Raw genomic sequence first — 23,597 nt, 5'->3', positions numbered from 1 at the left:
TGTTTGTTGCAAGTAAGTGTTTCCGACATCACCACTTCTTTTTTGTCATGAAAAGACGTCATGCTAATCGAGAAAGCGCGCAAAAAAATGCAGGCGGTGACGCCATCTTGAAATTTCCGCGCCAAACGTACTTCGCTACCTCGTAGATTTATGACGACGTCTCCGAGGTCCTGATCAGTAAAAGTGAAGTACGTCGTCCTCTGAGGTGGCCAAGCACTCGACATACCAAGCTTCACAAAATTTCTCGGAACTAACGAAGCCAAAAATGCGAGAAGTACACATTAAAATTTGTGGCATCACGTGGGGTGTTTTCGGTGCGAAATTTAAAATCGGAACTTTGACCTGGCTTTTTCAGGGGCGAAGCTCCAAAAGCCGTGGGTCTGTCTCTCCTAGCTCGCACGTGACCACCTAGTTCGATGACTCACTCGGCGGCAAGTGCGTACGGACGGATGGACAGACAGACAAACAGATAGATAGATAGATAGATAGATAGATAGATAGATAGATAGATAGATAGATAGATAGATAGATAGATAGATAGATAGATAGACGGACAGACGGATGATTCACGGTTTACCGATAAAACCCTTCGCAGCTTCGCCCCACTCTACTAACAATTCTATGATGGTGAAACAATTGGCATCAGAGTTATAAGAGTGTAATTTGTGAATACAAAGGGGTAATTTTTTTTTTCGCTTTAGTGTCCCTTTAAGTTATCGTGCATAAACGTGTAATGTCACCTGATTTTGGGCCAGTGCCCTACAGTGGGTGTGAGCCACAGTGACTTGGCGTACAAGAACAAAGGCCAGGGTGACCTTCGCCGTGTACCTGCCAAGAACTCGGTCCACCTGGTGCGTACAATGGGGAAGCTATGCACTATACTCTCGCTGTTTCGTAGAGGCACTGCGTAAGGAGCGTTACGGAATAACGCTTGCTATGTATATACAAAGTTGTCTGCAGAACATTTCGCGAGGGGTGGGTGGTGGGGGAGAATGCACACAGCCGAGGCTAGGGTAGGTGGGTGCATGCTGCACAGGCAGCCTTCCACATGCGTCACATGATCGGCAAGATTAGTCGATAGTGTGTGACGTGCAAAGTTGGCTGGCTATCACTGGCCCGAATCGAGGGAGGGGGGTCAGGGTAAAGTCACTTCAGGTCAGGAGGCCCTGTCCTTCTTTGTTTTCAGACAGGGAAGGGGGGGGGGGTGGCTACTAGTGTCTACCTTTTAGATTTATCTTTCAGACATTATACATAAGAATTAGTTGAGTCTTAGCATAGGACATTTAACTTCTTCAATGCTTGTCTATTCTGTTGCGTGTAGATGTGTTTATTCACCTCAAGTGGTTTCTGTAACAACTGCGAAGTAATGAAATTTAACAAAATTCAATAACGAAACCTGAACCGACACACCAGATGTGTGCTTCTGCCATATATTTTCCTGAAAATTCAAAAATGAGTTCGACTGACTTTTCCTTTAGCACGCAGCCGGTATATTTAGTTCGTTGAAAAAAAAAACATCATGTGGGACAGCAACAAATTTAACGGCTGTCGCCGTTCAATTTGTATGTAGCTCATAACGCCATAGTAATTACTTGAAATGGCGTCTCCTATATCTCAAAGCTGTGATGGGTTGGTATCATGAATAACTTCGATTCTCCCGTTTCACATAACCGTCTAACTGAAGTAATTAAAAAGTTGATTTAACTATTTTTTAACTATAGTAACAAATTATGTCCCTAGCGATCTTAAAATTCCCATCCTATGTCCTTAGCGATCTTAAAATACCCATCCCTACAAAAAGAGGAATTCTGAAGGCAGCGGAAAAATATCGCCCTTCTCTGAATTTTGAGAATTTCGGGCACTTATTTTTTGAAATACCCGGTTCATTTCCCTTACTTACTAAAAGACCATTGCTGTATAGATATATGCGTACGGTAAACCGTTGCTGCTGAGACACTGTAGTGTTCACCAATGTACAAGAGTTCAGTAAAATCACAACTGTGTCTAATTATTACCTTTCCTTTCCAGTATTTCCCGCAAGGGCTTGTGAGGTATGCGGGGGGGGGGGGGGGAGGACAAGACGAAAGAGGGGAGGGGCTGCTTTTCTTAGAAATCGAGATGTCTGCCAGCGGGGAGGAGGTGTCTAGGTGGGCCACGGTCGTCTCTGGCGGTGACCTTTCTTCATCGGAGGTCACCCCGACGCGTACATGCGCAATCGTCGTCGGTAAAAAGAAAGAAAACAAAACTCGGTCATTCGCAGAACGTCATTGCACCAGGTTCGTCGAAGACGTGTTTTCGACACCGAAAGGAAAGACGAAGTAGAGAGAGAGAGAGAGACGGACAAGATGATGAACACGTGTATACGCGTAGAATTAATTATGCGTGTGAGTATGAGTATATATGCGCTTGTTTGTGTGTGTGTGTTGACTGCGTTTGATATGAGGCAGAAGCTCACTGTAGGTGGAAGCTTAAATCGATGGATTCTTGAAGCATGGTCATCGGCAGGATTCCGTCTTAGGGGGTAGGGGATGCTAACCGGTGTTTCATCGCGGTGAAGTAGAGTATACTGGTGGTGCTCAGGTGGTGGGTCAGTGGTTTGATGGATGGATGAATTTGATGGATCAATGGCTTGATGGGGGTCAAATGACCCTTCAGCCCCCCCCCCTTTTGCCGGCGCCCATGACAGGTAACCTCACTGAAGCCGTTTCTATCAAACATGCATTTGCCAAGGCAGCAACAAAGACAAGTCTGCTTGCCAAAACGTTGGCTCTGGCGACACCTATTGTTGAAAGATTTGTGATATCTTACTTATGTTCGTGCGTGCATCTTTCTGTGCGTTACCGTAAGAGTGTCCACGCCCTCCCACCCCGTGCCTCTTGCCGGAGCGGCCCCTGCGATCATCCCGGAGTCAATATATGACGCGTAAATCTGAAGCAAAGGTGCGAGCCGATTTGATGGAAATGCTTCGTGCCTCAGAGGTTGTGCAAACAGAAACAGAGACATCAGTCTGTAGCACTTGTTTTCGTTGAGCCTGTAATGCTCCCTGTTTCTTGAAAGACACCGTGGCTTGGACTGGAAAGACTAGGGCGTTCGGGGTAAATTCAATGAACATGCCGCCCCTCCCCACTATTTCTTTTTCTAACAGTCACTGTGTAATAGGGAATAAGCTCATATCGCGTGTCATGCGGTTCCGCTGTAACTCAGTCTGCCCACCTTCTCGCAGGCTTTTGATCTACTTGTGAAGGTCGATATGGTTTCCTCTTACAATTCTGATATTCACAAGGATTCCGATATGTCGTCTTAAAATTTACAGGGGCAGCTTTAGGGGGCACGGGGGGGGGGGAATTTTGTCTTTGCTTAACCTTTCCAAAAGAGGAAACATTGTAACGTGTAAGTCCTGCCCCCATCCTCTCCCTAAGGCCTGAACTTTTCATGGGTGCCCCTACCCCCTAATCCCCACCATTGAAGAAAAAAAAATATTCTGACACCGCTGCTGCCTAAAATCGACCGATTACAAAAAAATCGCGACCTTCGCGCGAACCGATCACGAGCTCACCAGGATACGAACACGTTGCGCGATGCTCTCTGAAAGACGACTATGAACCTGATGAAATCTGTTAACTTGTAGCATGCGGTCGTTGCATGCAGCGGGTCAAGTGTCCCACAACGCGCGCCCGACCGTGCAACGCGTAGTCATGTGGTTTAGCGAGACCTCGCGTCTGTTGCACACAAATAATGAACGCCCGCAAACAACCGCACCCCAACACCATATCCCTCGCGGCACGACCTCGGCGTGCGTGGCTGCGTCGGCTGGGCGGGCGGGAGGATGCGTAGATGCGAACCTTGAACCTCGGTGTCCCGTTTCTTAGCTCGGTGGCCGCGCTCATGTTTCGCTTCTCCTCTCCCGATTGCAGAGGACCTCACAAGACGTCGGGGAGACGTCGACGTGAAAACCCCTCACCCGCAACGTCATCACGTACGCTGGGCCGGCGTCTCTCCCCCTCTTTCTGAAACCCTCTAGTGCGATAAGCAGGGCCCACATATCCTGCGGTCGTCAGTGGGTCGACAGTCCAGTCGAGCACTGATACTCCAGTGGTAGCCGTCAAGCTGACTGGCGGTGCGTGCGTCTCTGCTATCGAACATCCCTTTGAGAGACGGCATCTGCTCGACAGATTCCACTAAGTCGTCGGCGTTCTCGGTAACACCACTTCAAGAACCATCCTTCCCGCACAGCCAGTCATGCTGTCGACACGCCACATCTTGCCGGCCGTAGTCGCCATCCTCGTCCTGTTCGTCTCCTCGTCGCGAGCACAGGACGCCGCCGCCGCCGAAGAAGTTCCCTTCAGGCCCTTTCACAACTGTAAGCGACCGCCCCTACGTTTGTTCGTACACCTGTCCACGGTATCTAGATTGTCATTGTTGTGTCGATCACTGTAGCCGCCGTAGGCACCTATGTATAGGCAGGATTGGACGCTGAGCATGACTATGCATGGTACTATAAAGACAGAATGGTAACGATGCTTAAGAACATCTTTTCTCTCTGTTAATGCTGCGAGCGGCAGACAGACGATGAACGCTCTTGTTCCTCATACCTCCTGTTTCAGGAAGACGTCCATCATAAAGGTTCGTGATGTATGCTTATAACTGCAGGTACAAGAAGATAAGTCAACATCATTGGCAGAGTACAACTTTAAGATGTTGTAATAAACCTTAACACTTGATCTAATAAATATTTTTACGCTAATTGACCCATACAACAGGCTATCAAGTTTGTCGATATCGTCAGCGCAACTTGAAAACACGCCCAATCTCGGGGGCCGAAATTCCCAAACTGCCCACTTTTTTTTCGTAACTGCTCATTCCTGACTGTTCAACTGCCTTCGCTAATGCGATGCGCCGCATTACAATTGACTGAACATATCTCTTATGGAACCATTCTAGTGCGGGTGCTTTGTTCTGAATACGGAGTATTAGCATGTTGCTATCTGCTGGACATTAATTCATGCACGTTCACAGAAAAGTGAACTGCGTGAACTCCAAAGGCACTGTACGTAATTAACGCTGTATGTCAAGGATCATCTTCAGCTCGTGGACAAGACATGGCTATACCTGGAGTGAGGAAGTCACCAAGGCTTCTGGGCGAAGATGACGCTCACCAGATCGTATGCGACAATGTTTAATTCATTCTGTGCGTTCTTATATTGAAAATACTACATGATGTATTACGAAAAGTTACAGAACGGGACGTCCATGCATGGTTAAAGACCTGTAGGCAGGAGCAGGAGACATTTCACGGTCTATTGCTCTCACTGTTCGCAATTCTGTACAGGTTACTTCGTGAGAAGGGGAAAAACAAGTTATAATATAGAATGGCAAGCCATTAGGGGTTCGCGTTTTTCGTTGAACTAGGCCAACGTTGGCGCGTGAATCAGCGTCCTGCATCTCTTGTCGTCTTCGACGTAGGCACATGGAAGAAGGGCGATCCTGGTGCGCCCGCGTTGGCCCGCCTGGGAGGATGCGAGGGTCTTGAGGTGTGTCCACTCTACAGGAACACGTCGGCCAAGCTTGAGATGCAGTTCCGTACGTATACGCCCCCTGTTTTCTTGTCAATAATTTCAAGAAGTAGTTAGCTTGGTGGACCCCTTACGAAGCCAGGACTGGTAATGTAATCAGAGGAACGGTATAGATAACTGGTGGTCAACTAGAAAGACAGAATGAACGTGTCGAGAGGTGAGGAACGTGGCCGAGAATGGCGAGTGAGAATAGGAAGCCCAGAGGCAAGGAACTAAATCAGGTTACGCGAGACAGTGAGGATTGTAGATCATTTAGAGAAGGACACGTTGACGATCATGATGACTTGAACGCGCCGAAACCACGACGTGATTGGGAGGCACTTCTGGTTCATTCTGACCACCTGTGGTTCCTTGACGTGCAGTTATAAACCAAAGTGCACGGACGTCCTTGCATTTCGTCCCCATCAAAGTACAACTGCCGAAACAGAAAACTGAACCCACGCCCGCGAGCTCTGCCTTATGGTTTTATCGTTGTGCCCACATATGTCTTGTCGTTTTATCCACGTGCCTGACCTCTCGGTGTAGCAAACAAGATAACACTCTGTTGAAACTGTGCAGTTAGTCTGCACTGTTGTCAGTGGTATGCATTGTCAGCTTCCCACGTGCACCAAAGTTCGGCGAGGCTGCAGGGCCAGCAAGGCAATGGTCGTTTAAAGACTACCGCGTCGCTCATCTGAGTTCAAATGCGATGGATTGATTGCTCGCCATGGTGGCCACTTTTTGAATAATCTTAATTCTTGCACTCCCTCTTTTTTTTATAAGCCAATAAACGTTATGAATGATAACTAAGCAACCCATGTAGAAGTGGGACTCAGAGGTCTGGTACAACGAGGTCAATGCCCTCTTTTTATTTGTCCGACAGATTGCTGTCGGGTTTTCAGCAAATTCCTGTCGCGAACACGGTGCGGTAAACACGCAGAAACCATACAGCATATATTCTAGCTGAATGTCACGATATTCGATCAATCAATCAATCAATCAATCAATCAATCAATCAATCAATCAAAATGTTCTACATTCTCTACTACATGCATAAGGTGCAAAATGACGAACTGGAGGGAAAGGCGAAAGTTCTACGGCTTGATAAAGCTAATCAAGAAAGCTGGCGTGGCATCAGGAGCACTCAAAACAAAATGCACATGTTCCCAGCCTTCATGCCCGACTGAAGGAACTCACTTGTCGTTGGTTTCCCCCAAGACAAAACATTCCTGTAAGTCTTCCCGACATATTGGGCTTCAAAAGCAGTTTTCATAAATCTGAGAAAGGAAACAGTAGACCTCATCACCGGTGGTAAAAAACTAGGAACACACTGAATTGATAAGTTTTAGTAACCGTGAAAGGGAAAATAAAAGTTAACGACTTATTAGTATACAAAGCACAGAACACGAATATTAGGAGCTTTGTGGTAGTCACCATCAGCCCGATTCAAAGGGTATGCTCGAATTTATCATCCATCTATCCATGTATATTCATATATCTATCGCGAGCCGTCTGCGGTACGGCTGTACATACATACATACATACATACATACATACATACATACACGCATACATACATACATACATACATACATACATACATACATACATACATACATACATACATACATACATACATACATACATACATACATACATACATACATACATACATACATACATACATACATACATACATACATACATACATACGTTAATACTGCTGCATGCATACATACATAGATACATCAGACTATGCGAAGGGGAAAGAATGGCACAGCTGGTCCACCAATTCGATACATTTTAGAAAGTTTGTCATGGTTGACGCGGACAGAAGTGTATAATTTACAATAACAATCGTTCGGCTTTCACGTCCCAAAAACCCCGATATGAATATGAGGGATGACGTAGTGGTGGGCTCTGGAGAGGGAGAGAGACTCTTTATTAAGAAAACAGGAATTTTTACCGGCGTCTATATAACGCTGGCATGCTACTCTGTAAAAGGATGGGGAAGCTAGGGGACACAAAGATTTCAGCCGAGAGATAAGAAAGATATGAAAGAAAAAAAAAGGTTGTGGTCTAGTGAACCTGATATAACTATTTACATTAGGATATCAGTTAAATCAAGGCTTTGCTGTGTGAGACATCGTATAATTAGAGCCTTCCGGCAAGGCCTATATCGGATAGGTAATGGATCAATGGCAGTATGACCCGACAATGTTTAGAAGGTCCACGCACAGGGCATAAGGGAAATTTCCATCACCTGTGGTTCTTTTGGTTCTTTAATGTTCATCTAAATATAAGCAATCCATTGACACGTGGGCGGCGCAGCGGTGATTCGATCGCGCGAACTTTGGGTCAGAAGACGAGAACCATGACCATTAGAACACCGGTCATAGAGGACCATGACCTTTAGAACACTGTGAAGAAAAACAGAAACCTTGGGCTATTTGTACCGCACCAATCTTTATTATTATACAACGAAGCTTGTACTAGAAACGCTTGGATGTTGTTGTTTTTTCTTTCTTTGCAGAAGTGCACAATGCCACGCGGGGCATCTACCGGCGCATCTACGGCCTCTTCGAGAAGGTGATGGTGCCGTACGGTCGCGAGACCAGCATCTGCGACTCGACGGCTTCCGTCGACGACGACGTCAAGTGCTCCCAGGCCGACCGGGGACTTCGCGGGGGACACACGTACCGGCACACGGGAGCCTTCTTCGTCAAGCCCTTCTTTCCAAAGGTACTATCGTGTTCGAGCACGCGAGCGCGTGGCGGATAGCCTCGCACCCTACGTCGGCAGTGATTCGCAGCGGCCGTTCTCGGAAGCAATGTGAAAAGGGCGGCGCCCTTCTCGTATCTGTTGGGATTCCCGAGTCGGTATCGTTGCTGCACAGCGGTGGCTTACATAGCACGTTAGTGGCTTCCAGCGTTTACATGAACTGACATAGCGCGCACAGCCATAACCAACGACCGGACATGCTACGTAGCTGCTGGGATATCGGCTGTGACGTAGGCTGCTATGATGCGCCTGCATTATAGGTGGTGTTGGCTGCGCATTTTGATGCCCGTCTTTCACTCGCTTGTTTTTCGTTCTTTTTTATGAGGTGTGCAATGCCAGCCCCATACAGAGACATAATAGGGACGGGGGGAGGGGGGGGAAGCCAAGTCAGCTCAATGAATTGACATAGTAAGTGCTGTGATGAACCATCGCCCGCCCCCCCTAAAGGAGACCCCTGCGCACGCTTATGTGTGTACGACGTTTGTAGCGCTAAAATCAGCATGTTATATAACCAGTCAACTCGCCCAACAAGTTTCTACGACATATATTACATACACACGCACACATGCGTGTTTCTTTTTGTATTGTCGCTTTCCACTGCCAGTAATTTTTGTAAATTTGTACTTTAGATTTTTTATGGGTGAAGGGGCCAGTCAAGCTGTGAAATGCAGCTTTTTTCCCTTCGCACCAAACCACGTATACAATGTATTTTCGTGTACTTGTCACGCGGTTGAATAAACTCAAACTGAAACCATAGACAGCCTAAAGGGGGTCTCAATATATATATATATATATATATATATATATATATATATATATATATATATATATATATATATATATATATATATATATATATATATATATATATATATATATATATATATATATATAATAGGGAATAAAAAGACAACACATTTTCACAAACGTTTAGCCTGGTGGACCAGCAGAGTTAGATGAAGTATGTGACGAAATTAGGAAGTTCACAGAGATAAAATGGAATCGGCTCACACAGTAGGATAGGGCGATTCGGAAATCACTGGGAGAGGCCTTCGTCTTGCTGTCGACACAAAATAGGCTGTCAATCACGATGGTAATGACGTTGCACGCAGGTACATTTACGGAGGACATATGCTTCCAGAAATAACCACGAGGGGCGTAACCGGAACTTTTTTTTGCGGGGGGAGGGGGGGGTGAGTTCAACCATACGTTATGTATGTTCGTGCATGGATTTGTATGTGCGCGTGATGTACAAGAAAAATGTTTTAAAATTTCGGGAGAAAAGGTTGAACAGCCCAACCCCACCCCTGGCTACGCCACTGCTGGCCACGACCACGCACAGTTGTGCACTTACAGCTTATTCACAAACACTCCTCGACTCGACTTTCACCCTTCACTTCACAGAGCACTGCGCCACAGCTCGGCTCAAAGTGACGCTGCGCAACTCAAGAATCGCAGCAGATTATCGCTCATATGCAGTGACTTTCCGGGCCTAGAGACAGCGCTGCCATCGGCTTTGTCAAATTAAGGTGAAGCGTTGAGTGAAGCGACGTTCTAGAATACGGGTTATAGCTTATCACGCGCTTCTTGTGCTAAACAATAGGCATCAACCCGACCGCGGTTTTTATTTTTCGGAACGCGCGCACAGCAACGACAGGTGGCCGGAAGCGCGCGCGTCAGAGAAGAGGCGTCCTCGCGCAATCTTGCGCCGACATCCGAAACAAGATCTCTCGTCAGGTATGCGGCGGAGGATCTCGCCGCTCATGCACAACATATCGGATGCAGCCAGTGTGCGGAATTTTCGTATCGCGTATGTGGTGCTGCGTCACGGTGACAGCAGGCACGCGATTGGTCACTTGGATTGCTGGAGTGGAAATGACTGCCCAGGAGTGAAGCCGTTCCACTGGCAAGATGGCGGCCATCTTGCTAGGGGCGTAATAAATTATCACCGTTCAGCGATTAAAAAACGAAGCGTTTCCCTTGCAAGCCCAACAACTTTAATGTGTGAACTTTTTCTGGTAACATAGTGCTCCAAGTGCGTCTTACAGTTACTAGTCTTTCTTAGTGAGCCTCTAATTGGAGGCAAAGTTCCTTGAAGATTCGGTCATTTATACTCGTTTCTGTGTGTTATTTCGTCGGGAACAACAATCTTTTAATATAGAACTAACGTAGCATTTACATAACATATCAAAGCCATTTGATGTTTAAGCGGGCACCACCAGAAAAGAGCCTGTTTCCGCCTACTTGGCAGTGGCAAAAAGATGTCTTCACGTCTGCTGGCAAGGCATTGCGGGAGCTTCCACTCCAGCAATTTTTCTTTAATACTCCTTGTTCCATCCTCTATGCTGCGATGCGATTATGACGTCACCCAATCACGCGTTGGCAAAGCGAGCTCTTCGAAAACTGAATATGGCCCCCCGATGACGTCACTGTATAACTAAACACGTCGCCGTTCATCCGACTGAACTAATTTGTTTTCCCTTTCTTTCTTTGCCGTTTGCAGGTGAAGGTGGACGTCGCCGTGTACGTCTACGACAAGGAAGGCCCCACCAAGACACCCATCGCCTGCGTCATGATCCCCGTCGAGATTCTGTGAGTGGTGGTAAACTAGGCCGTGCCGCCCCCACCACTGACGTCACACGTGTGGGTTCTGCTCGGGTTTCGGGTTCCTGTTGGCGTGCAAACCGACACTCGCCCGCCAGCAGCGATATCCCGTACAAGGCCCCCACCGCCGTATCCAGAGTCACACATAACTGTCGGAGATTGGGCCTCTAGGGCACACCATCCTTCGTCCCAAATGTCGTCCAGATCTATCGTTTCTTCTTTTTAGGCTAAAAGTTGAATCCGCGCATCAACTCCCGTCTGCCAAGATTCGACGGCCTTGGGAACACGAACGGTCGTGTCGAGACGACCATGCCAGACGTCATCGGACACGCACTGCGCGTTGTTTTCTACAGGCGTTCGAAAACGGTGATAGCGAGTGCTATAGCTATCGCAAAAGGAGACAAAAAAAGATAGAAAAGAGAGAGAGACAGAGAGAGCAGCGTAATGGGGGGATCTCCAGTAAAGGTTTTGCAGATACAGATAAACCAGGCGCTTGCGGGTTTCAACGCGCCTGGTATATCATGTTCGCTGTGCCTTCCCGCCTTCGAAGAGCGCAGAGACAAGATGCTCGCACATCTGCCGCATCAGACTTCTCGGAAAGGAAGTTATCGCTGGGAAGAAGAACAAGAGGCGCATTCACACGCCCGGTCATCTGGTTTTTGCTTGTTCCGTAGGCGTGTCTTCATCGATAACGCCCGCCGCGAGCTGGCGTCGCAGTCCTCGTAGCACGCTGTCCTGTGCAGTGTCGCAAGGAACTAGCGTTTCCGAATCTTCCAGCAGTATTCTTCGCACGGTTCCTTGTTGCATTATCGCGGGTAGCAAGTGAAGGGGTTTGTTGCATGCAATCAGCAGAGCCAGTACGCCCGTACCTGCTGTGCTTACCTGACGGAAGCTTTCCCGTGGCACGTTTCATCTTCAGATAGCGATAACGGGAGGCAAGTGCTCTTATGGTCTGGACCACGCGAACTAAAAGACAGCGAGCGACACGTGTGGGGTCTCGCAAATGAGGCACGCTCTCGGAACACGCACACAGTAGACGCGGTCGGACCCAAACCAACGACACATTCATTTAAACTGCTTTTTCAACGATGATATCGTCAGCCGAATGGAAGTACATAAGTTGCGATCAACGCGCTAAAACAACCTTACACAATATTCCACAACACTCAACACAAGGCGGCGTCGACAACGCTCAAACCGCCACACGTAGGGCGGCCATAGAGTAAAGAACCAATTGGGTGGCTATCCACCCTAGCCACACGCTCATCCCTCAAGTGCCGCCAACCAAGCTTTCCGCCAGGCGTCACTGCCGGCGTTACCACGCTAACCATGAATGATACCGATCATAGAGTTTCATATTCATATGAAACTCTATGATGCTGACGGTGGTAATAAACACTAGCGAGCACAAGACCGCCTACCGCTGGATAGTGGTGCACCCGAAATGCTGCCTATGCACGAAACGGGTACGCCACGAGACGCAAACGACTTTACAGGGGGTGTGAGCACCCACCGACACGTTACGCCGTTATTCCGATTAGTTCACTTCATATATATACCTACTCCATGCTAGTAAACATGTGTAGGCGCCGTCGACATACTGAAGCGCTTGTAGCATCGTAGCGGCGCGTTGGCTCCGCTCAGCCCAAAGATCGCCACCGTTCTCTACGATCACGTGACAACTGGCACATCAGCTGCAAACCTATAGATGTTTACTTGTGGTAAAAGCCAAGGGAGCAAGCAGATTGGGAATTACCTAACCACATTTTCTAATCTGTTTTTATGCATTGTATGTTGTTTAATTTACTGTCTGATGTACCCACTCCTTCTATAACTTGTCTATCGAGCCAGCAGTATCTGTATAAACAAGTAAATGAATAAATAAGTGCTCAGACATTAAAGTCCAATAAATTATACATAATAATCGTCAGTTGCTGGCCGACGCGGAGCTAAAGGACCATTTAGTCAGCATTTGACATAGCGGTGCAGTTTCGAAGCTTGCCAAAATATCACTATATTGTTGCGTTTCTGGTCAATCAGCTGAGGGCACATCGTGGGCCCGTAAGCCAATCAGAGTCGGCAAGATGGCTGCGGACGTTGTCAGGCATGGATGAAGGAATAATTATCAGACAATGAGATGTTCATTTTTTTTTCGTTTCCGCAGGGACCGGGAAGTTGAATGAGCCGATCGTCGACCTCGACCAGTTGGTGCAGTTGCTGGAGGCTCCTGGAGCGAAGCCCCGTTACACCAAAAAATAAATAATTTAACAAACCTACCTACCAAGGTCCTAGTCTCTCTACTTGTCACACGATAGAATCGGTGCGCCCACTTACGTGCAAAACACGGGAAAGTCAGGTCGATAGAGCCAAGTGCGGGCAAGAGGGAAAGAAAGACAAATTCTTCCCGAGGTAGTGGAGGGGTCCCGGAATTCCAACTCCCCAATTCCTTAAAGTGCACACAAGTCTAAGCACATGGGCCTCGAAAGTTTTCGCCTCCATCGAAAATGCGCCACCGAGGCCAGGATTCTGACCAGCGACCTGCGGGTCGGCAGTCGAGCACCATATAACCACTAGGGTAGAGAAAACCACAGAGAAAAAAGAAAGAGTAAGCAAGTATCGCGTCATCTAGGGACATCATACCGCACCACCTGGACAAGCCGCGCCTGCGCAGTGGCGAAGCCACGCCCACCAACGGTGACATCGCGCGTAACTACACTGTAGTACAGTGAACTAGAAGGTCTAGTTCACTGTAACTGTAGTCCGAGGTTCCTCTCGAACCAAGACGTGTCCGTCAACGGGGAGTACGAACGGCATCGGGCCCAGGTTTCACTGCAGTCCAAACTGCCCGTAATTTTATTTCACTCATTCTATTCTGTCCTTGTTTTTGTTTTTTTTTGTTTTTTGTTCACGAAACCGTTTACACGAGTATATGTCTCACTCCTTTTTTTTTTTGTTTACGAGCCGGGATGTAGGCCTAGTCAGGAAACAGTATCGTTTGTTCCCTTTTGCCTCATCTCGGTGGCATGTAACTGTTGTGTACACATGCCAGAATAAAGTATTATTATTATTATTATTATTATTATTATTATTATTATTATTATTATTATTATGTTATCTTTTTGCCTGTAATCCCAACCACTAGCCTCACTATTGATTGTCAGTCCGTCTCGGTGGATCAGTGGCTAAGGTACCCGGCGGCTGCTAACCGGAAGGTCGCAGGTTCGATTCCGGCGCTGCAGTCGCATTTCGGTAGAGGCGAATTAATAGCATGGTCGCAGGCAGAATTTTCTCTTCGTGGGTGCAAAACAGTGTTGCATCGCGGGTGGTCGAGGAGGAGGGCACTGGTGTAGCATGGGCGAGCTAGGAAACGTTAGGTCAGGACGATAGTTATAGCGCGATAACAGAACGACGACACAGAGACAAGAAGGACACGAAGGAGTCGGGGCTTGCTTGAGAGGGGGGGGGGGGGGGGGTGCAAAGGGGGCAAGTGCCCCTTTTGCACCCCCCCCCCCCCTGTCGATGCCCTTGATGGGTAGAGAGACTCGTGTACTGTCAGATGGTGAAAATTTCCGGAGCCCTCCACAGCGGCGTCTCTCATAATTAAAACGCGGTTTTGGGACGTTAAACCCCACATATGATTATTAAAGGACATAAATGAAAAGTCGCAGAAAGCCTTATGCAACCGCCCAATTAAGACGTGCTACTCGGAGGCTAACTCATCGTCTTTATTCTTAGACAATGTATTAATAGCTTCGAAATCTTTTCAGCGCCAAAAAAGACGGAGATTAAAGGAAGAGACGTAGAGAACATGAGCGCAACATTGCACACATGCTGTACACGTCTCTTCCTTTTGTCCCCGTATTTTTTGGCGCTAAGATTTCGAAGCTATGCATCTTTACCAGCTCGCCGCACTCATCAATGTGTTCACCTTCCCTGAGTCCCCTCCACAAACTTTCCGTACTTAACGTGGCTACACACAGCCTTCGAGATCGGAGGCCTTGCCTCGCCTGTTTTCGCACTGGCGTAAAACCAGGCAAAGCGTCGGCCCGCGTTGAGCCAACACCTTCTAGACTAGCTAAGCGCGATGACGTCACGTTACGCCAAAATTACGTAGCAGATGTTGGCGATCTATGACATCATCGCGTGACATATGTTTTGCATCACTCGTGTTGACACCACCAACGATCAATTTTCGCGTTTCATGAGGCGCGTCTTGAATCTTGGACGTGGTTTTGTCATCACACAGCCGACATGACTTAGCAACGCACCAGCTTCAAGATAAATTTTCCATACTTCGACGGCTTTGCGATGGGCCTTACTATCAGGAAATGCTACGAAGAACACCGGACGAAGTTTTATTGTTATTGCGCAGCCTGACAAATAAAATCCAAAGAGCACGCGGAAAAAGAATTCACCCGACCCTACATTTTTGTGACCTCCATCACGTAATCATTTCAGCCGCAGATAACCTTATTATGCATCATTGATGGCTGAATGACGTATAATAAACTTATTTTAATGTAAAGTTATTTAAATCAATCACTGACACGTTTCGCCGGTCAAAGATACAAACTTACGTCAGTGAACCAGCAATAAAAGTATCTCTTGCTAAAATCCATTTCGTGATGGACGTCACATTGGCAGGGTCAAGTGAATTCTCCATTACCACGTTCTCCTGGAATTTTATATTTATGTCAGGCAATGTGTCAACAAAACACACTGCATTAGCACTCTTGCTGTTCTTTGCAGTTTCCCAGGCATTAGCGCATCGCCAATCCAATATAGAACAATAGCAATAGCTTTTAGTCTATATTTTTATGATAGGGAAGTTTCCTCCGTGGCTCTTTCGTGGTCAACATTAAGACTTACCAAGACAAAATGGGTTCAAACAAGTGCTGCTACAGGGAATTTCGAACTTGTGTCACCATAAGAACTCTTTTTAACATCTCGTCCGACTTACCAAGCAACTTCTTCGGGCAATACTGGCTTTTAACATGAAAATTTTATGCTGCAGTCCACAATACGGCTCCACTGACGTTTCCGACACATTTACGACGTAAAGAAATTGCAAAAAAAAAGAAACAAACAAACAAAAAAAAGATCCGTCAACGGGAGTCGAACCAACGACCTCTTGTTCGGCAGCACGAAACGACTGGCATACATTGTTCAGCTCCCTAACAACAAGCTATTTATAGCCACCATATATTGCTAGCATTACTCAGAGATTGACGACTTCGCCTGCTCTTGTTTCACTGGAAAGATGGAGCAAAGTGTCCACAGGGCGCGCTATGAAGTTCGTTGCCCCGTGTGTTAGATGCATGTGCCTCCGCAGGGCGTGGTTGCCCACACTTATCTTGTGGTCTTGGTGATTTGCAAGTCTTTGACTCAAGTTTCACCACAAGTATGTATTGAAGTAAGAGAGCACGAAGACCACTTCGCTCACTGCAGAAGCCGCACTTTTGAAAGGAGCACGCTGCTTACACAAAAATTGTAAAAGTTGCTGACGCTCGTCCTGTGTTCACTTGTGAGTCGTTCCATGCAAAGCACTTTTTGTTACTTGCTTTGGTACTGCACAAAGTAATTCATCTTCAGTGTCCCTCCAACCTATACAAGCCTTATTTACACTTGGCTACAACCGCAATGAAACCTCGCAACCAGGCATTGAACCCACAACATAAAGCAGCACAACTGCACGTCTGACCACCCCATGAGGCGACAGGAATGAAGAGGCAGTCAGCTTCGGCACATTATCACACAACACTTTTTTACATTTATTTTACAAGTTGAAACTTGCACGACACGTGCACATTAGGGGTGAAACACACAGATAAATAGTGTCTTCCTTCCTAGCCAAGATGACTTGGAAACGGGTGGCAACGGCGTCTGCCGTGTCGAAATGCGACAACACTTCCGAGAGGATGAATGCAAACAGCTGACTGTGGCAAATGAGAGAGAGAGAAAAAAAAGAACGATGAAGAGGTGCTTGCTCACACCTTACGTTTTGTAAGCTTAAAATAGTTATGGAAGAGATGTGGCGGGCTGGGGGGTGGGGTGACGAGACTCAGAATCACCATATTCATAATAATCTGGGCAACAGTAACAGCCATGTTTTTTTTCCTTAAGAGACCCAACTGACAGCTGGCTTCACTGCAGGCCAGATGAGAGGGCATAGGAGACTCCTACCGCCGCTCACGATTGGCTCTTTGATGCCTGTCGCCGCAACAAGATGTAGATCTTCTCTTTGATCCAGGCTTTGTTGTATGGCGCGTATGTGTTTGTTGACTTCTGGTATCTGCACAAATTGAAACAGAAGGGGGTGGGGGGGCTTAGAGTAACGAAAGACCCTGCTTTACTGATTTTATGTACTATAGAGTCAGACACAACGTAAAAAGTACATAGAGGCCCTCATGCCCATATGAGTGAAGTGGGCCAGTCTATTGGCTCCCGCAACTAAAGAAATGGTCCTGCTCATGCATTTAGCAGTGTTTTACGAAGGCAGAGCCACTGGCTGTCCAGCTCAAGACATCAGTTTGGTGTGTGCACCCATCCATGCAGGCTTGTGTGCATATGCCTTTGAAAGGAAATGATGTGGACTTCAGTTGTATCCAATTATGTCAACTTTCAACTCTAACAAAAGTGAACCAAAAGTTAACACGATCAAAAGTAATCTGAGACATGTCCATAAAGTTAATGTATCGACAACACAAGCGTATAAGGGCAAATCCAAGATCCTCCCCATTGAAGTGTTGACTTCAGCAACAATCCCGAGTCCCTTGGCACCAGGAAAATGTGTGTGTGTGTGTGTGTGGGGGGGGGGGGGGGGAGGGGTTCTCCAACATCAATTTAAATGCTCACGAAACACCAGTTTTAAGTATAGCAAGTGTCACCCAGCGACTAGCTACGTTAGTTCTGCAGTTGCGAAATCTAAACCAGTAAAGGAGCACTGACACAAAAATGTCACTTATTTTTTTTTGTTGCAATAGGTAGCTCATGACCAACTAATCACGGCTAGAAATCTTGTCTGCGTGAGTGTGTGGCATTGATTTATTTATAGATCTTTTTAGAGCGCCGAGTCGCTGTTTCTGTTTCAAAGAGCATCGAGCTCGTCGAGAGCAGTTCCGGAGGTAAGGCAAACACAGCTGGCCACATGAACATGCAAAACTGTGACATAACCGCTTCGCGTGAGTAGGCGTTGCCTTGACAGCCAGCGCAGTCAGCACACGCAAAGCCACAGGCACAAAGGAAGAATTAGAAGGTAGTACAAGCTCAAGGCACGTGCCAGCAACCAGCCAACACAAACCCGTGACATGTTTATTTAGATTGCTGCCACCTTGATGTTGGCATCATGAGGGTCTCTGCATCTCGCTCTCTCATTGGAACGCTCGACTCCCACTGTGTCATTGCAACATGCTTACTCCAAAAGGAGCAGAAAATCTTGCTCAGACTCTGCCATTGTAGTTCATACCAAGAGTCCCACGGTGAGTCGAACACTGGCAACTCCACATTTGGCGCACATTATGTGCGTTATGTTACCCCCGAATGCAGAGATGTTACTTGGCTCGCGACTTCAACTTAACTTGAGCAAGTCGGCGCGAAGCAAGCAGCGGACTTCAAAACGCCCAAGTCAGCCTTCGCGTTTCATAGATGCTCAGGCTGTCTTGCTTGGTCAAGTCAAGAACGAGCTTGAAAGCAGAAACACACTGCTTGCCTGCTAACGAGGGTATTGATGAAGTTGTTCGCGTAAGGCATGCATTACACCAAAAAAAGACCATACGTTTTAAAATAACTATAAAAACGAAGGGCCACAAGCATATTCTTGCCATTTTATGGCTAACGAGCGGCACGTGGTGCCTGCCACCACAGCGATGCGCAGTGTTGCTTCTGTAAAGCGTTCGTTGTCCGCTGGTTTTAGTGGCCACCCAAATGTGGTGCGTTTCTCCATGTTTGCTTGTTTGGAGGCGAAACAAGCATCGCGTTGGGTTTTTTCCTCATTTTTTTTTTTTCCTCAATCGAACGCCATGGCATGTATTTGTGCTGACCTGGCTCACGAGGTGACGCGATTTTCACGGTATTTGCCTTTCTGTTCGCCCGTGTGCATGCCTGTAATGGGCTAGGTCGCAGTTAATACGAAAAAAAAAAAAAACAAGTTCTGGGAACAAATGTGATTCGTATCTTTTTGTTGAGCTTGGTAAACAAGAGAAAAAGCGGGGGTCAGGAGATTGCCCTCAGCAGAATTCTGTCTCGCGGAGTGCAGCAATGCATCGCTGCATGATGGTGACGCGGATAAAAAAACCCGTGATAGGGGCACCTCTTTTGTGCGTGTGTGTAATTTTACGTAGCGTTGTGCTACAAGCGATGCCTTTCTGAGCGAGAAACAGCGCCCGAGACAGGACGAAAGGATAGACGAGGCACACGGACACAGCACCGAGTCATTTTTTTTTTACCGAAAGAGACGGAAAGTGTCATCGTGTTATAGAAAAACAGAAATAGCCTTTGCGGTTACGGAACACTTCGGCGTTGTCGACACAGGGGCTATTAATACGCACGTGTGGATAGTCGACACAACCTGTAACGCAAGGGAACTCAGCCACTTCATAGCAGTCCGCCGGCTGCGGAAAGCGCACCAGCATCGCGTACAGGTGCTTTGCGATGAGTAGCGTAACTTTTCCGACTGCACGGCACACTGTCGACTACGGAATGCGGACGAAATTTCTGGTGACTGGTTGGTATGTGCCAGCGCTGTAAAACCTGAGAGCCATCAGTAGCTGTAACACTGAATGCACGGGCTGTCTTTGGTTGTCCCCACTTTCACGGAGCGGCAACATAACGAGCAGCTGCCCCACGGCGTTCTTCGTGAATCTGTACCTAGCGTGGAATTGTTGCTCGTCGTACAACTCCATCGGATTTCCTTGGTCATGTAAAGCGGTTCCAAGAATCTTCGGCAGGCAGTGCGCCTCAAAAAATGCTACGCTTATGGCGAGGCAAGCAATCTCAAAAGCGGCCATTTTTCACGCGACGTTCATTCGAGAGGTGGCCATGTTGGAATAACGCGTGAAGTCGCTTTCAAGCTAGCCCCGCAGCTGACTTGAAACTTGCCCTGACTTCGACCGAGCTAAGTCGCCTTCAAGTCATCCGCAAGTTCGAGAACGATTTATGGTGACCGGCAAGACTGTCTTGAGTCAAGAACGAGTCAAGTACGAGTCAAGTAACATCTCTGCATTCGGGGGTTAGTGTGTCTAGTATTGGTATTATATTGTGTTATTTGGCATGTTACTGTGCTTATTAGCAACATTTGTCTCGCAGGTTTGCCGTTGTGTAATTGTGGTTAATAAATGCCTTTGCCTTCATTACACTTTGATGTGCACTGCGTTTAATGCCCCAAGAGTTGCTCTTTCAGACCCCACACTGTGACATTTGCCCATAAAGCTTGTAAAAGAAGGTTGTATAGTGGCTCGAACGTAATAGTACTTGGCTGCAGGCCCAAAAAATGAGAGTTGGATTTGAGCTATGGCAGTCACACTTCGATAAAAGCAACGCACTAGGGGCGAGTGTACTGGGTGACGCGAGCCCACGTTAAAGGGACACAAAAGTTGAACAATGAATGGGCTCAGATTAATAAAGCGTACTCTCAGAGCTAATATCAATAAAATCAAGTTTTACTAATAAAGAAGAAAAACAAGGTCAAAGTTACATTGTTAAATTTCACACCAACATCTGTGCGATTTATGTCACGGATTCATGTGTCCGATTTTGGTGACACTGGCTCCAAAAATTACATTTACGGCCCCCTGCAAAGGTCAATGTGCTTCCTTTTTACCGATTAGGAACTATGTCCGTAGAAAATAGTATACACTGTCAAAATCTATGAGTTTACGTAGTTTGGCACAGAAATTTCACGATGGCGTTGCTACCTGCATTTTCTATTAGCGGATGGCTTGGCGGGTAAGATGGTAATGCATCACGAAAGGCTACAGTGCACATATAAACAGGGACGAAGGAAGAACGCACAAGACATAGAGCTGATTCACACAAGGTCAGTGGTACGTCTTGTGTGCTCTTCCTTCCACCCCATCTCTAATGTGTGCTGCAGCCTTTCATGGTGCATTTGCTTCCTTAAAAGTGTGTTCTAGCAGTAAGCGTTGAAGTTTTGCAATTGCTAAAAAGTAAAACAATAGTACGGCAAAAATAGTTAATCTCTTTAGTGTCTCTTTTGGAAAAACTCCGGAGCCTCCTATTGCCCAAATAGCCTCTTTGGAATGCTAAACCGCACGAACCACGTTTTTGTAAAAGAAAGTGCACCTCCGTGATACAGACACACACTCACACGAGACAACTGAGGTCCACCAGCTGGTCCACAAAGTCAAACAGCTGGCTGATGTCGTAGGTGATGGAGGGCGTGTTAGGGTTCTGCCGCTTCAGGTGCTCCTCGTATATGTGGCACACTCCCTCCATGCACTCGTTCACCGACTCGTAGTCCGAGTAGGTGCGGGTCTCCGGCTTCCCGGGCTGGACTAGCAGGATGGTGTGAGACTGGAAAGAAGGGCCACCAACCATTAGCCAGGTACTTTTATGTGCACTGCAGAACGAAGTGGCCACATAGTAGCGGGCTAGCAAGCAAATTCGCCTAAAAGAAGCCCAAAAATTAGAATGACTACGGCGAAGAGTGCCACGGTTTTTATAGTTATTGGCACAGTTTACGACGCAGCAATTCATCGTGAAGCGCTGCTAAGAACCTGATATGTTTCCTCTCATGGGTGGGCTGCTACACGGAGCCCGCCATTTCTTTTCGTTTACTCCCACACTGCAGCACCACCAGCTCCCCCCAATGCACATTTCCTATAACACCAGAAAAATCATCCTTCACTTTAGTGTTCCTTTTGTATCAACTAGATTATCAGTTACCACTGTTCACTCACCAATTACGCTATCTTCCAATCTTATTATTATGCCTGTTGTTGCAGTTTAACTGCAAACTGTGGTCCTGAAGGTTCTTTTTATGTAGTAAGAAAAATGCACTCACTCTAAGGGCTGCATTTCTGTAATGAACCGATTGAACTTCAAGGGGATGTTGACTTGGATGCGGAGGCAAACCTAACTTGAAAAAGCGAAGCTGCCTTATCAACTAGATATTGTTTCTTGCCAGACTTCCATTGTTGTTTCTTTTGCCAGACTTCACGGTTGAATTGACGATTTCCGAAAATCGGCAAAGTTTTTCCCGCGAGGATATTTTCCCATTAAAACTCTAGAAACGGCAGCTTTTTTCGGTCAATTCTTGCGCCTTCCACGGGAGCGCCCCGCACGGCTATTATTCAAGTGCCAGAATGTTGCGCCCGAGTTCTACTGTGTAAAAAGTGACTGGAAAGGCAGGGACGGCTATTTGAATGGAATGAATGGTCTGCTAGTTTGTGGTCGAAGTTAACTAATTGCAAGGTATAATTGCGCACGAATGCGCAGTTAATTTTGCAAATGTACACTTGCTTCCACGAATCGTTTCGGCAGGTATACTGATGGGTTACTTCTCAGCGCTTATTAAACTTGAAAACCGGTGCGCCTACCGTTTTTTGTTGTACTGGTAAAAAAAAAAAACTACATAATAGGGGTCCTTACGTGGAGTACGAGGCTGGCTACAGCCCAGATCGTACCAATGTAACGTATGCCATTATGTCACAAGACGCGTAAAAGTTGGAAAGGTCGCTTCTTTCAGGGTCAATAAATCGAACGCCGGTCGTTAGCGCATCAGATATCTTTTGAGCGCGCTTAACTAGATCAACCAGAGACATGGCTCGGCCAAGGCACGTATGTTCAAGACTGTCGCAAGTGCAAACCGAAGCGCACAACAGAATTTCTCGCTCGTTGCTACGCAGAAACCTCATGGATAGAGGAAAGCAAAACCGGGACCCACGAACGCCGGTTTAGGCTATACAAATGGTCGCTCCGACAAACTTTACGCGCTCTCGCAAAGTACGCACTTCAGGAAAGAAAGACAGCACTTTATAACAAAGCACCAAAGACACGGGAGAGTTTCATAATGGCACACTTCGCAATATTAAAAGGTTATTAACGCAAGCGTCTTAGGCTTAGCTCAAGCTCGCCGCACCTTGGCAACGCAGTTTCATCTCGGCACGGGTGCAACAACTAACGACAATAATCCCAGGCAGCGTTACCATTATTTAAGGCTTACCATGATTGCCAGGCCGTTGGCGACTCGACGAGCCCGGCGGTTATGCGGTTCGGACGAATGAAAAAAAATCGACGAAATAAAAACAACACGGGCTGCAGAGAACACGACACTCGCGTCCACAAACGACGATTATCGCGTCACGAACTCGGCGCACGCGCACACGAAATCGATGATGGTGATGACGCTCCCGGGTTGTTGGCATTTGCAGGCGCTTATCCTCTGTTTTCGATGTTAACCCTTTTCAGTAGCAGACGACGCGACAAAAATCGGGAAAACCAACAGTGCTACCGCTAATCGATGAGGGGAATAAACTGGTTTATACGTTGTGAAGGTATTCGATGGGTCTACACTTCGTATTCAAAGCTGCATCTTACTAGACGTGTTTATTAAGAGGCAGTGTACGCATATGCGATCTTTGTTTTCCTTTTACAATTCGAGTGATCAATCATATCGCAAGCGTTTGAAAACTGCAGAATTTT

General features: G+C 46.9%; 2 protein-coding genes across 2 annotated transcripts; one reads left to right on the top strand and one right to left on the bottom strand.

Moving 5' to 3' along the window:
- The first annotated feature begins 814 nt into the window (after window positions 1-814).
- On the top strand, window positions 815-13,213 carry LOC119167011 (uncharacterized). Its single transcript, XM_037418417.2, has 6 exons — window positions 815-851; window positions 3,915-4,360; window positions 5,464-5,580; window positions 8,086-8,294; window positions 10,837-10,925; window positions 13,102-13,213. Exons 2-6 carry the CDS (start codon window positions 4,240-4,242, stop codon window positions 13,118-13,120), a joined length of 555 nt encoding a protein of 184 aa, XP_037274314.1. The 5' UTR covers window positions 815-851; window positions 3,915-4,239; the 3' UTR covers window positions 13,121-13,213.
- A 3,462-nt stretch (window positions 13,214-16,675) lies between these two features.
- Window positions 16,676-23,260, bottom strand: e(r) (enhancer of rudimentary). Its single transcript, XM_037418418.2, has 3 exons — window positions 23,119-23,260; window positions 21,262-21,467; window positions 16,676-17,229 (listed from the first exon to the last, which is right to left on the bottom strand). Exons 1-3 carry the CDS (start codon window positions 23,119-23,121, stop codon window positions 17,127-17,129), a joined length of 312 nt encoding a protein of 103 aa, XP_037274315.1. The 5' UTR covers window positions 23,122-23,260; the 3' UTR covers window positions 16,676-17,126.
- Between the last annotated feature and the right edge of the window lie 337 nt (window positions 23,261-23,597).

Source organism: Rhipicephalus microplus, chromosome 6 (genome assembly GCF_043290135.1).
Source record: "Rhipicephalus microplus isolate Deutch F79 chromosome 6, USDA_Rmic, whole genome shotgun sequence".
NCBI classification, from domain to species: Eukaryota; Metazoa; Arthropoda; class Arachnida; order Ixodida; family Ixodidae; genus Rhipicephalus; species Rhipicephalus microplus.
The sequence above is the reverse complement of the archived record's forward strand: the minus strand, read 5'-3'. Positions and strand labels throughout refer to the sequence as shown.

Excerpts from the sequence above, each read along its gene's own strand:
- LOC119167011 (XM_037418417.2), top strand. The coding sequence starts at position 4,240 with ATGCTGTCGACACGCCACATCTTGCCGGCCGTAGTCGCCATCCTCGTC. Across the intron at positions 4,361-5,463 it reads CTTCAGGCCCTTTCACAACT|GCACATGGAAGAAGGGCGAT; the intron begins GTAAGCGACCGC and ends TCTTCGACGTAG. Across the intron at positions 5,581-8,085 it reads CAAGCTTGAGATGCAGTTCC|AAGTGCACAATGCCACGCGG; the intron begins GTACGTATACGC and ends CTTTCTTTGCAG.